Source organism: Seriola aureovittata, chromosome 4, assembly GCF_021018895.1.
Source record: "Seriola aureovittata isolate HTS-2021-v1 ecotype China chromosome 4, ASM2101889v1, whole genome shotgun sequence".
In the NCBI taxonomy this organism is placed as follows: domain Eukaryota; kingdom Metazoa; phylum Chordata; class Actinopteri; order Carangiformes; family Carangidae; genus Seriola; species Seriola aureovittata.
The window spans coordinates 21,632,867-21,646,410 of record NC_079367.1 but is presented as its reverse complement, the minus strand read 5'-3'; the positions used below and the strand labels follow the sequence as shown (position 1 = coordinate 21,646,410).

General features: G+C 41.8%; 3 protein-coding genes across 3 annotated transcripts; all 3 read left to right on the top strand.

The window, feature by feature from the left end:
* Positions 1–4,234: 4,234 nt before the first annotated feature.
* LOC130167764 (odorant receptor 131-2-like) lies at positions 4,235–5,161 on the top strand. The gene has a single exon (XM_056374248.1). It carries the CDS (start codon positions 4,235–4,237, stop codon positions 5,159–5,161), a length of 927 nt encoding a protein of 308 aa, XP_056230223.1.
* A 2,708-nt stretch (positions 5,162–7,869) lies between these two features.
* LOC130167762 (odorant receptor 131-2-like) lies at positions 7,870–8,796 on the top strand. Its single transcript, XM_056374247.1, has one exon. It carries the CDS (start codon positions 7,870–7,872, stop codon positions 8,794–8,796), a length of 927 nt encoding a protein of 308 aa, XP_056230222.1.
* Positions 8,797–12,066: 3,270 nt separating this feature from the next.
* Positions 12,067–12,993, top strand: LOC130167761 (odorant receptor 131-2-like). Its single transcript, XM_056374246.1, has one exon. The coding sequence runs from the start codon at positions 12,067–12,069 to the stop codon at positions 12,991–12,993; it is 927 nt and encodes a 308-aa protein (XP_056230221.1).
* Positions 12,994–13,544: the final 551 nt, after the last annotated feature.

Below are 13,544 nucleotides of genomic sequence, written 5' to 3'. Positions count from 1 at the left end.
ATAACTAACACCATGTTCAAACATAAGGATGTCCACAGGTGCACATGTCACCAGGACACCCTAGGTCGCCGGTCTATGATCGACTTTGTAGTCATATCATCAGACCTGCGGCCGTATGTTTTGGACAGTCGGGTGAAGAGAGGAGCAGAGTTGTCAACTGACCACCACGTGGTGGACACCAGAGGTGGGGGAAGCCGTCAGGCTGAAGAAGGAGGCCTACAGGGCGTGGTTGGCCTGTGGGTCTCCGGAATCAGCTGACTGGTACCGGCGGGCCAAGCAGAGCGCAGGCGCGGCAGTTGCTGAGGCAAAAACTCGGGCGTGGGAGGAGTTCGGTGAGACTATGGAGGAAGACTATCGATCGGCTCCAAAAAGTTTCTGGCAAACCGTCCGGCGCCTCAGGGGGGGAAGGCGGCAACTCGCTCACACTGTTTACAGTGAGGGCGGGGGGCTGCTGAGGTCAACTGAGGATATAGTCGGACGGTGGAAGGAATACTTTGAGGAGCTCCTCAATCCCACCAACACGTATTCCGTGGAGGAAACAGAATCAAGAGACCTGGGGATGGATGATCTAATCTCCGGGGCAGAAGTCACCGAGGTAGTGAAACAACTGCGTGGTGGCGGAGCCCCGGGGGTTGATGAGATCCGCCCTGGGTATCTCAAGGCTCTGGATGTTGTAGGACTGTCTTGGTTGACACGCCTCTGCAACATTGCGTGGACATCGGGGGCAGTGCCTCTGGAGTGGCAAACTGGGGTGGTGGTCCCCATCTTTAAGAGGGGTGACCAGAGGGTGTGTTCCAACTACTGGGGATTTACACTCCTCAGCCTCCCCGGTAAGGTCTATGCCTGGGTACTGGAAAAGAGGGTCCGATCGGTAGTCGAACCTCAGATCGAGGAGGAGCAATGTGGTTTTTGTCCTGGACGTGGAACTGTGGACCAGCTCTTTACCCTCGCTGGGTGCTGGAGGGGGCATGGTAGTTTGCCAATCCAGTCCACATGTGTTTTTTGGATTTGGAGAAGGATTACGACCGTGTCCCCAGGGGCTCCCTGTGGGGGGTGCTCCGGGAGTATGGGGTGGATGGCCCCTTGTTAGCGGCCATCAAGTCCCTGTACCAAAGGAGTGTGAGTCTGTTTCGTGTAGCCGGCAGTAAGTCGGACCTGTTCCTGGTGAGGGTGGGACTCCGTCAGGGCTGCCCTTTGTCACCGGTTCTGTTCATAACTTTTATGGACAGAATTTCTAGACGCAGCCGGGCGGTGGAGGGGTTTGGGTTCGGTGGCGGGAGGATCTTGTCTCTGCTTTTTGCGGATGATGTGGTCCTCTTAGCTTCATCGAGCACCGACCTTCAGCTCCCGCTTGGGCGATTCGCAGCCGAGTGTGAAGTGGCTGGGATGAAGATCAGCACCTCCAAGTCTGAGGCCATGGTTCTCAGCCTGAAACGGGTGGATTGCCCGCTCCGGGTCGGGGGGAGGTCCTGCCTCAGGTGGAGGAGTTTAAGTATCTCGGGATCCTGTTCACGAGTGAGGGTAGGATGGAATAGGAGATCGACAGGCGGATTGGGGCGGCGTCAGCAGTGATGCGGGCGCTGAATCGGTCCATTGTGGGGAAGAGGGAGCTAAGCCAGAAGGCGAAGCTCTCGATTTTCCGGTTGTTCTACGTTCCAACCCTCACCTATGGTCATGAGCTTTGGGTAATGACCGAAAGAACGAGGTCGCGAATATAAGCGGCCGAAATTTGTTTCCTCCGCAGGGTGGCCGGGCTCAGCCTTAGAGATAGGGTGAGGAGCTCGGTCATCCGGGAGGGACTCGGAATAGAACCGCTGATCCTCCATGTCGAGAGGGGCCAGTTGAGGTGGTTCGGGCATCTGGGGAGGAGTTTCGGGCATTTCCCACCGGGAGGAGGCCTCGGGGCCGACCAAGGACACGCTGGAGGGATTATATCTCTCGGCTGGCCTTGGAACGCCTCAGAATTCTCCGGGAGAGCTGGTGGAAGTGGCTGGGGAGAGGGCTGTCTGGACCTCTTTGCTGAGGCTGCTGCCCCCGCAACCTGGATCTGGATGAGCGGGAGACGACAAGACGAGACGATATTTATATATATCTGTATAGATCTATACATATCTATATATAATAAATATAAATTATTTTCATCAGAAATACAAAGCCGTGCGTACGCATGGTTCCGCTTTGTAATTCTCAACCATTGAGAAATTGGGCACATGTGCACGAGCCTCATTTCCACTTCCACAATTAGCCATAAATGAAAGAAGACACTATAAGACACTAAACGGTGCTAAAGGAAACATTGAGCACACAAACATAATTATTTCCATTTATGAATTGTTAAAGCCTCTTGTTAATCATTTTAGATAAAAGCGTCTCTCAAATGAGAAAATGTAAAATTGTTATTGCTGTGTAAAATGGCAAAACTTATGATGATAATAATGACTGCGACTCGTGTTATTTTGTATTTTAATTTCACTGTAACTTGGATTGCTTTGGAAAACCATGTGTATGCGTGGTCAAAGGAATGTGTGAGGTGCACACATTCTCACCATACATTCTGTGTTTATAAATACCAATTCATGTACGGGAAATGGTGTCCACGGGGTTTTTGTGCGTACACATCAATTAAGCATCTGACCCCAGGTGTTTAGCTAAGCTGAACTTGTCTGTGAGGTATAATTTTCCTGCATCCTGGGGTATAGTGGAGACATGGAGCTACAATGGGCAAATTTCAGGCCTCCATTGCTGAGGCGGCTGCACAGACCTGTGGCCCCAAGTTCAGTGGTGCCTGTTGTGGTATTCTACGAATCTGGTGTTGTGGTACAGGAGTACGTCAGGCCAGTGCAAGAAGGAGGAGAATGGTATTTATTATGTTTGAGGGGCAATTTGTTGTACAGTCAGTAGTAACTACACAACCGACAGACTTACAAGAATAAATGGACAATTAATAAAACTTAACAAAACAATATAAGTTAAGAGGCCAGTGATCAATAAATTCAACATTCAGCAATCTCTTTATTTTTTAGGTAAAGTGACCCGTACTAGCTGACAAAGAGGAATGTGAGGGCAGAGTCAAAAAAGAAAGAATAAAACATTTTCATAAAGATATCATCAATAGTAAAACTTTGAAGCCAACCATCCATTCATTTTCTGAGGCTTATCTGGGGTCAGTTCACTGCCGCAGCTTGTCAGAAAAAGTAGTCCAGATGTCGCTTTCCGCAGCATTGTTTTCACCGCCTCCTGGGGAGCCTCAGACATTCCCAGGCCAGGAAAGATATATAAATTCTCTAGCATGTTCTGCGTTAACCCTGGGGACGCCTAACAGTTGGTTTTCCCTGGGTGGCTGAGCAATATGATAACCCGTTAGTTCAAGCACACTTTTCGGTCCCCTTTTTTGAAAACGGGGAACAGCACCCAAGTCTGCCAGTCCACAGGCACTGTCCCCACCCTGGATGCAACATTGAAGAGGTGCGTCAGCCAAGACAGGCCTACAATGTCCAGAGCCTTATGTCGTTCATTGATCTTAGGTCTTAGGTGTTCTGTTACGAGTTATACTTTTGAACCACCTTATGCTCAAACATGGTGTTTGTTGTCGCCAATCCATTACTAGTACATAGGTCCAACAACAAAACATCAATCATGTTCAGATCAGGTAAGCCTTACCTCCAAACACCACGCTCCAGGTTTCTCGACCCTGGGCAACTCCGAAGTCCAGGCCCTATGGAGGCTAGCTGGGAGGCAATTTTTCAAGAGGTTTATGGTTTAAGAGAACGCTTTCCCACATGCCAAACTCAGAGCAGTACTTGTCATGGTCTAGGCCGTGACTAGCTTTTACCTGTGTTTTCTGCCCTCCCCTGCCTATTTTTATGTGTGTCTGTCTGGAGCGTGGCGAAACAGGACATATTGAAAATTAATATTCTACTGGAAGTAAATTTGAATGGGAAAAACTTCTGAGGTCACTTTAGAGTATGCAGAACTCTGACTATCTAACTATAGACAGCCAATGAGAGAGACTTGGTGTTAGTGGTGATGATGATACTCGTAAGTGAAGTTTCATTTGGTGTTATTTTTGGATCTTCTTTGCTTTAAAGTCATCATCATGCAGAGCCCTGTCTCAGAAGGCTGCACAGAGCTCATCAGACAATATTACTCTCTGTAGCATCTTGTAGGGTTTGGTAAAGTGATCATCAAATTCCATCATCAAAACTTCCTCTGTGTTTGCTTAGAAATCAGATATATGGCAGATAACAATTCACTGCCTGGTGGTGAGTCCTTGCAGAAGCAGATCAAAGACCAGATTGTTACTGTGCAGATCCTGGTGATAATTTTTCTCTGCATCAACTTGTTGCTCATCGTCATCTTTTTCACAAAAGAGTGCTTCTACACAACTACACGCTACATCCTATTTGCTGTTACATTACTGTCAGATAGTTTCTTGTTATTCATGTCTGATATCTTTGTCATCATTAATCAGTTTCATATTACTATTCAAGTTTGGTTGTGTATCATTATCTCTGTTGTGGTACTTGTGTATGTTACAGTCACACCAGTTACTCTGACAGCAATGACCCTTGAGCGCTATGTGGCCATTTGCATGCCCCTGCGCCATGGAGAGCTGTGCTCCACACGCAATACTATTCACTGCATCCTCATCATCCATTGCCTCAGCTCTGTGCCCTGCATTGTTATTCTCTCCACCTTCTTTGTATCAGCATCCCTGAGCTTTTACAAACAATATCAGTTATGTTCAATAGAGGTGTTTATGTTTTACATATGGCAGCAACATCTTAGATCAGCTATATATCAACTCCAATTTTTAATTATGTCCATCATCCTTGTTTTCTGTTATGTTGAAATAATGAAAGTGGCCAAAGCTGCATCAGGAGAGGATAAAAAGTCATCAAAGAAAGGGCTCAGAACAGTGGTTTTTCATGGCTTTCAGCTGCTGCTCTGTCTCATCCAGCTGTGGTGCCCGTTCATAGAAGCTGCTTTGTTTCAGATTGATTATAATTTATTCTATGATGTCAGGTATGTTAACTACATATTGTTTTATCTTGTACCAAGATGTCTGAGTCCTCTCATTTATGGCCTCAGAGATGAAGCTTTCTTTAATGCACTGAAAAACTATGTCTCCTTTGGCTTGTGTAAAAGAAATACTATTTAACAAATTTAGAATCACAGTTACACTGTTTGTGTGCAAGTGTTTATCAAATATGGATGTTGAACTGGGCTTAGTCTGCTCGTGCTCACAGATAATGAGCCAGTGGGCTGCCAGGTATTTTACCACAAAACCACAGTATCTGTGATGATGGATCAGTATCAGGTCCTGCATGAGATTGTAATGAGTAATGATAAACATTGAGATGCTTGGCAGACATCAGTCATGAAGTTGTTATACATAGTGCAGCACAGTTATGGCTTGATATGGAAAATGCAGCATGTTATTTAATTCTCCAGTAAGCACCACTGTGTTCATGTTGTTGAGTCTAAGTTGCTGTTTTCCTGTGAGTGATAAACTGGATAATGTTAGTTACAGTCACACAGTGACACTTATAATATTGGTATTTTGTTTGTAAACTTTGTCTATGTGCAATGCAGTGAAAACATCTTCAATCAGCAATACAATTAAGATGAAGGGACTGATGGTCCTTGTTGTTGGCTTTCATTCACAATATGGCTGGAGAGAAATGTAAAATGAATAGTTACTTGCATTTTATGTTTACCAAACTCAAAATTATATAATTATTGTATTATATAATTTATACCTCATTAATAATTTTGCAATGCTGAGGGTTTGCTGAAGTATGGTGTATATTTTGTAGATGGAAACTAAGAACTTTGCCCTTCATGAGAATATGAAATCTGTTTTTATCTACTTTTTGGAGCACTTATAAACATTACAAATAAAGTCAATCCACCCACCTCCTATTGCTTCTATTATGCTTTAATAACACTGTGTGCATGTGACATGGAGGAGCATAGCAGTTCACTGGTTACCAGCTGCTAGTGAGTTACACCAGGTGTTTAGCTGAGTGGATCTTGTCTGTGAGGTATAATTTTACCTGCATCCTGAGGTGGAGTGGAAACATGGCTTCTCATATCTAAGGTCACTATCTTATCGCTGTTCCTACGATGGCAAATTTACATACATGGGTCAACTATAACTGACCACCAGTGACGTGCGGTGAGGTTCATGGCTGGTGAGGCACTGACTTGGGATCACTAGCGCCCTCTACCATGAGGCAGGAGAACTGCGTGCCTCACCCAGTGCGTCTTCGCAGCCGTTTTATGATTGCTCAGCACAAGAAACACGTTACACACATACAGTTGTTGATAAAATACACTGTACATTATATACCTCAGCTAACTAAACTATGGAAATTTATAATATAACTCATATAGCAAAAGTGTTTGAACATTTTAATAGCGACATACAGAGAGATAGCAATACGGTCTCACTGCACAGCAGGCCAGCAGTTAGCCGAGCCATTGCGCAATCCATGGTGAGGCTCAGCTGGCTGCTGCCTCACCGCAAGTCTCTTCTCAGTACTTGAACGGTAAAAGTCAAAATTCAGCGATTTTGAATAAAAATAATCTAAAACTGGTGAAGTTAAATGGAAAATAACTTTATAGTATAATCACTGTATACATATAACAATTTAATTAATTTTTTTTCTTTTTACTTTTTTTTTCTTTCCATGATGGCCTCCCCTGACTGCACGTCACTGCTGACCACACAATTAAATGTTAGACTGAGTTTATGAATAGTTTCATCAAGTCTGTCGTGGTTCTTTTGTGGCAGCTACCAGGAACCTTAAAGATGAAATGGTTTTTTTTTAATGTTACTCAACGCATGAGGCTGGTGGCCAGCAGGCCAAAGGATAGCTGACAGGCATCAATGTCAGCCCAACATCTAATGCCAACATTAACTTCATGTAGAGTACTTCTAACTAGCAATAAACTTACCTTAAATACAAACTCTGTGACAGTACTCAATACAAGGACTCTTTTCCTCTCTCCATACCAGCACACAAGGGGAGGATAAATCATACAGGTCATCTTCAAAAATCTCTTCTTTACCAGAATATGTCACATTTTTCCAAAACTTCCTTGGTTCATTGAGGCATTTTGTGTTCCTTACCCTAGCCCCGACTACATCTCTCCCTTTAATAAGACAAGATTATTCATTTGAAAACCAGGGATTGCATTGTCCTTTTACCCTGAATTAACAGAAGGGGTCATGTTGGCTTGTAATGCCATTAAACCCTTCATAAAAGTAATTCCATGCCAACTTTGCATCAGCAATTAGACTAATTCTGTCCCACTCAAAGACAAAACGGTTGAACATGAAAAGCTTGTGAACGAAAGTGTTTCAAGTCATGTTTAAAAAGAAGACATGCCCAGACCTTTTTCTTTTTGAGTATTTTTTGGAAAGCAGGACTTATTGTATAGTAATATTCTATTGGAAGTAAATTTGAATGAAAACAACTTCTGAGGTCACTTTAGAATATGCAGTGCTCCGTCTCTGTAAATACAAACAGCCAATGATGGAGACTACTACAGTTTTATGTGGCGATGACAACACTGGTGAAGTAAAGTTTCATTTGGTGTTATTTTTGGATGTTCTAGGCTTTAAAGTCATCATCATGCACAGCCCTCTCTCAGAAGGCTGCACAGAGCTCAGCAGACAATAACTCTCTGCAGCAGCTTGTAGGGTTTGGTAAACTGATGTATTTACTCCACCATCGTGTCACTTTACAGAAAATTGAAAGTGAACATATATTTTGTATAAGGAATCCAATTTTGTATTTAATGTAGACACTTTTTTGCACTGTCTAAAACTTCCTCTGTGTTTGCTTAGAAAACAGATATATGGCAGATAACAATTCACTGCCTGGTGGTGAGTCCTTGCAGAAGCAGATCAAAGACCAGATTGTTACTGTGCAGATCCTGGTGATAATTTTTCTATGCATCAACTTGTTGCTCATCGTCATCTTTTTCACAAAAGAGTGCTTCTATACAACTACACGCTACATCCTATTTGCTGTTACATTACTGTCAGATAGTTTCTTGTTATTCATGTCTAATATCCTTGTCATCTTCGCCCAGTTTCATATTACTATTCAAGTTTGGTTGTGTATCATTATCTGTGTTGTGGTACTTGTGTATGTTACAGTCACACCAGTTACTCTGACAGCAATGACCCTGGAGCGCTATGTGGCCATTTGCATGCCCCTGCGCCATGGAGAGCTGTGCTCCACACGCAATACTATTCACTGCATCCTCATCATCCATTGCCTCAGCTCTGTGCCCTGCATTGTTATTCTCTCCACCTTCTTTGTATCAGCATCCCTGAGCTTTTACAAACAATATCAGTTATGTTCAGTGGAGGTGTTTATGTTTTACATATGGCAGCAACATCTTAGATCAGCTATATATCAATTTCAGTTTTTGATTATGTGCATCATCCTTGTTTTCGCTTATGTGAAAATAATGAAAGTGGCCAAAGCTGCATCAGGAGAAGATAAAAAGTCATCAAAGAAAGGGCTCAGAACAGTGGTTCTTCATGGTTTTCAGCTGCTGCTTTGTCTCATCCAGCTGTGGTGCCCGTTCATAGAAGCTGCTTTGTTTCAGATTGACTTTATTTTATTTAATAATTTCAGATATGGTAACTACATAATGTTTTTTCTTGCACCGAGATGTCTGAGTCCTCTCATTTATGGCCTCAGAGATGAAGCTTTCTTTCATACACTGAAAAACTATGTCTCCTTTCGCTTGTGCAAAAGAAATACTATTTAATTAATTAAAATCACAGTTAGTCACTGTTTGTGTGCAAGTGTTTATCTGTGACAGGCATGGATGTCGAACTTGGGTTAATGGTGCTCATGAATTTTGCCATAAAACCACAGTATTTGTGATGATGGATAATTATCAGGTAATATTGATATTGTAATGAGTAATCATAATCACTGAGGTACCTGGTGGCTGTCTCCATGTTGTTGAGTGTAATTTGCCTAATTTTTCTGTGAGTGATAAACTGGTTCATTTTAATGCCAGTCTCGCATCCACACATATAATATGGGTGTTGTTCGTGAACTGCAGTCAACATCTTCAAGAAGAAATTCAGTTAAGATAGAGGGAATGAGGGTCGTTGCTTTTGGCTTCTTTGTTTCCAATGCAACATGCTTCTTTGGTTCATGGTATTAAATAGTGATCTTTGAGAAACAGCATGGTTTTTCTTTATTTCTGTATTTTTTCCTTTATCATTAGGTCTTTAGGTTTCTATGTAGTATTAGGCCATGTTTTTCCACAGGTCACACACAGGTCCCTTATTGTAGGCAATAGTTCATTCTTTATTTCTACCATAGCCGATAGTGCCCAGTCCCCATTGGCAGTTACCTTAGCATCAAGGGTTTAACACAGACCCGCAGAGATAGGACAAGAGTTTCTGGTAAATTGTCATAACACCCCATAATGATAACACCCCTCGGGATCATGATTTATACACAACAAGGATGAAAGCATTTCATTGTTACACAAAATGTGACTTATAGGTAAACATAATTTCACATTTAAAATGAGTTACCCAATAGTTTACATATGTATGGGTGTGATGAGGATGTGTGATGAACAATCACCTTATTTGAACATATAGTAAGTGTGATGTGGCATTAGGACAATACAGGTAGCATTCCACCTTATCTGTTAACTTGTACTGCTCATCTCTTTTTTCCTTGACCGATCAAGCTTCAGTAAATTCTTCAAGCGGGTCTCCTCCTGAACCGTCTTTCATCATCTCACATGATTTCCACACAGTAAATAGTGAGAAATCTGATGCTTCTGAATTTTTCCCCTCTGTCAAAAGGTCTTACACATTTCGTCTGCTGTCTAAAATTTTATCTGTCTGTGTTTGCACCAGAAGCCCTAACACGGGTGTGTATGTACGTATATATTATTAATAATTTTGTAATACTGATTTAAAGCTGAAATGTGGTGTATATTATGTAAATAGAACTGAAGACATTGCCCTTTTTAACAATATGAAATCTGTTTTTATATGCTTTTTGGAACACTTATAACTTTCCAAATAAAATCATCCCAGCCATTTTCTATTGATTTCATTATGTCTTAATTACACTGTGTACTTATAACATGGAGGAGCAGAGCAGTTCACTGGTTACAATCTTCTGGTGAGTTAGACCAGGTGTTTAGCTGAGCTCATCCTGTCTGTGAGGCATAATTTTACCTGCATCCTGGGGTGGAGTGGAAACATGGCTTCTCAAATGTCGATTTTTAAAGCCTCCAGCGCTGAGATGGCTGCACAGACTTGTGGCCTCAAGATCATCATTGTACCTGTTGTTTTAACCTAAGAATCTGGTGTCGTGTTAAAGTAGTCTGTCAGTCTAAACAAGGAGGATGACCCCTACCACCCAGACACTGGGTGCCCTTGTTTCTTTAGCTGTGTTTTACAGGTGCTGAATGGAGGGTCACCAGCTGCATGAGCTACACATGGGCCTGCCGTGCTCAGAGCTATAAAACCACCCTCATTCTGCAGCCTCTCTCTTTAGTGGCGCTTCACTCTCCCTGGCTGACCAGATGACAGCTGTGGCCTCATCCAGACACTCTGATTGGCCATGACAGCACACACTGGCGCTAGTAGGAATGTCCAATTCACTGACGTGCCTCCAGACGTCAGTAGCAAAGATGGTGGAAGAAAATTGATCGATATACATACAGGTGAAGAGTAGCAATGCGCCAGACAAATGGTGAGAGTATCCAAAACCTTCCAACTTTACATATTAGTTGATCGGCTGATGTAAGTGACTCACACGGACAAACAGGGGCTTGCTGGAAAGCACTCATTCTCTAGTTTAAGGTGAAAAATTGCTGTAACATGATATTTGGGAGCATATATACTCCTGTGGTCTCAAGGCCCACCAGTAGGCTGTAGTTAAGTGTTTTAAGTGCTTTATGAACCTGCATAACAGTTTTAGGCTATAGCTGTTTCACCATTACTATTGGTAATTTTACCATTTCCTACATTTAAGGTTCAAAAAGAGTCAAATTGAGAGCCTGCTGGTGTACAATGCTTGGTAAATCTATTCATAATATCTGTCTTATCAGTCAGGAAATGGGAGCCATCAGCATTATGGGATGGGAGCTCACTGCAATCCACAGTACCCGAATATATCACATTCTTCCAAAAAATACCTTGGATCATTTACGCTTTTCATCATTTCTGTGAGATAAAATTAATTCATAGCTTTTTTAAACAGATTTGTGCATCCATTTCTGAGTTGACTGAAATACAGAGAAATCAAGCTCTAATGTAGTTTTCCTTGCCCTAGCCCAGGGTACATCTCTCTCTTTAAGAAGACAAGATAATTCATTTGCATTGTCCTTTCACCCTGAATTTACAGAAAGGGTCATGCCAGATTGTATTGCCATTAAACCCTTCATAAAAGTAATTTCAAGCCAACTCAAAATTAGTAATTAGACTAATTCTGTCCCACTAAAAGAGTAACATATCATGATAAGCAGATTGTTTGTAAAAGTGTTCGAAGTCATGTTTAAATAGAAGATATGCATAGGCCTTTACTCTTAGTCACAACTTGTGATTAATAATTTTAGGAAAACAGGACCTATTGAATAATAATACTCTTTTGGAAGTAAATTGAATGAGCATAACTTCTGAGGTCACTTTAGAATATGCAGTACTCCGTCTATGTAACTACAGACAGCCAATAAGAGAGACTACTAGAGTTTTATGTGGCGATGACAACACTGGTGAAGTGAAGTTTCATTTGGTGTTATTTTTGGATGTTCTAGCCTTTAAAGTCATCATCATGCACAGCCCTCTTAGAAGGCTGCACAGAGCTCAGAAAACAAAAACTCTCTGCAGCAGCTTGTAGGGTTTGGTAAACTGATGTATTCACTCCACCATCGTGTCACTTTACAGAAGATCGAAAGTGAACATATATTTTGTATAAGGAATCCAATTTTGTTTTTGATGTAGACACTTTTTGCACTGGCTAAAACTTCCTCTGTGTTTGCTTAGAAAACAGATATATGGCAGATAACAATTCACTGTTTTTTCCTGAGTCCTTGCAGAAGCAGATAAATGACAAGGTCATTATTGTGCAGATCCTGGTGATAATTTTCCTCTGCATCAACTTGTTGCTCATCATAACCTTTTCAAAAAAAGAGTGCTTCTACACAACTACACGCTACGTCCTATTTGCTGTTACATTACTGTCAGATAGTTTCTTGTTATTCATGTCTAATATCCTTGTCATTTTCACCCATTTTTATATTACTATTCAAGTTTGGTTGTGTATCATTATCTGTGTTGTGGTACTTGTGTATGTTACAGTCACACCAGTTACTCTGACAGCAATGACCCTTGAGCGCTATGTGGCCATTTGCATGCCCCTGCGCCATGGAGAGCTGTGCTCTACACGCAATACTATTCACTGCATCCTCATCATCCATTGCCTCAGCTCTGTGCCCTGCATTGTTATTCTCTCCACCTTCTTTGTATCAGCATCCCTGAGCTTTTACAAACAATATCAGTTATGTTCAGTAGAGGTGTTTATGTTTTACATATGGCAGCAACATCTTAGATCAGCTATATATCAACTCCAATTTTTAATTATGTCCATCATCCTCATTTTCTGTTATGTTGAAATAATGAAAGTGGCCAAAGCTGCATCAGGAGAGGATAAAAAGTCATCAAAGAAAGGGCTCAGAACAGTGGTTCTTCATGGTTTTCAGCTGCTGCTCTGTCTCATCCAGCTGTGGTGCCCGTTCATAGAAGCTGCTTTGTTTCAAATTGATTATAATTTATTCTATGATGTCAGGTATGTTAACTACATATTGTTTTATCTTGCACCAAGATGTCTGAGTCCTCTCATTTATGGCCTCAGAGATGAAGCTTTCTTTAATGCACTGAAAAACTATTTCTCCTTTGGCTTGTGCAAAAGAAATACTATTTAACAAATTTAGAATCACAGTTAGTCACTGTTTGTGTCCAAGTGTTTATCAAACATGGATGTTGAACTGGGCTTAGTCTGCTCGTGCTCACAGATAATAAGCCAGTGGGCTGCCAGGTGTTTTACCACAAAACCACAGTATCTGTGATGATGGATCAGTATCAGGTCCTGCATGAGATTGTAATGAGTAATGATAAACAGTGAGATGCTTGGCAGACATCAGTCATGAAGTTTATATACATAGTGCAGCACAGTTATGGCTTGATATGGAAAATGCAGCATGTTATTTAATTCTCCAGTAAGCACCACTGTGTTCATGTTGTTGAGTCTAAGTTGCTGTTTTCCTGTGAGTGATAAACTGGATAATGTTAGTTACAGTCACACAGTGACACTTATAATATGGGTATTTTGTTTGTAAACTTTGTTTATGTACAATGCAGTGAAAAAAAATCTTCAAGAAATCTTCAATCAGCAATACAATTAAGATGGAGGGATTGAGGGTCCTTGTTGTTGGCTTTCATTCACAAAATGGCTGGAGAGAAATGTAAAATTAAT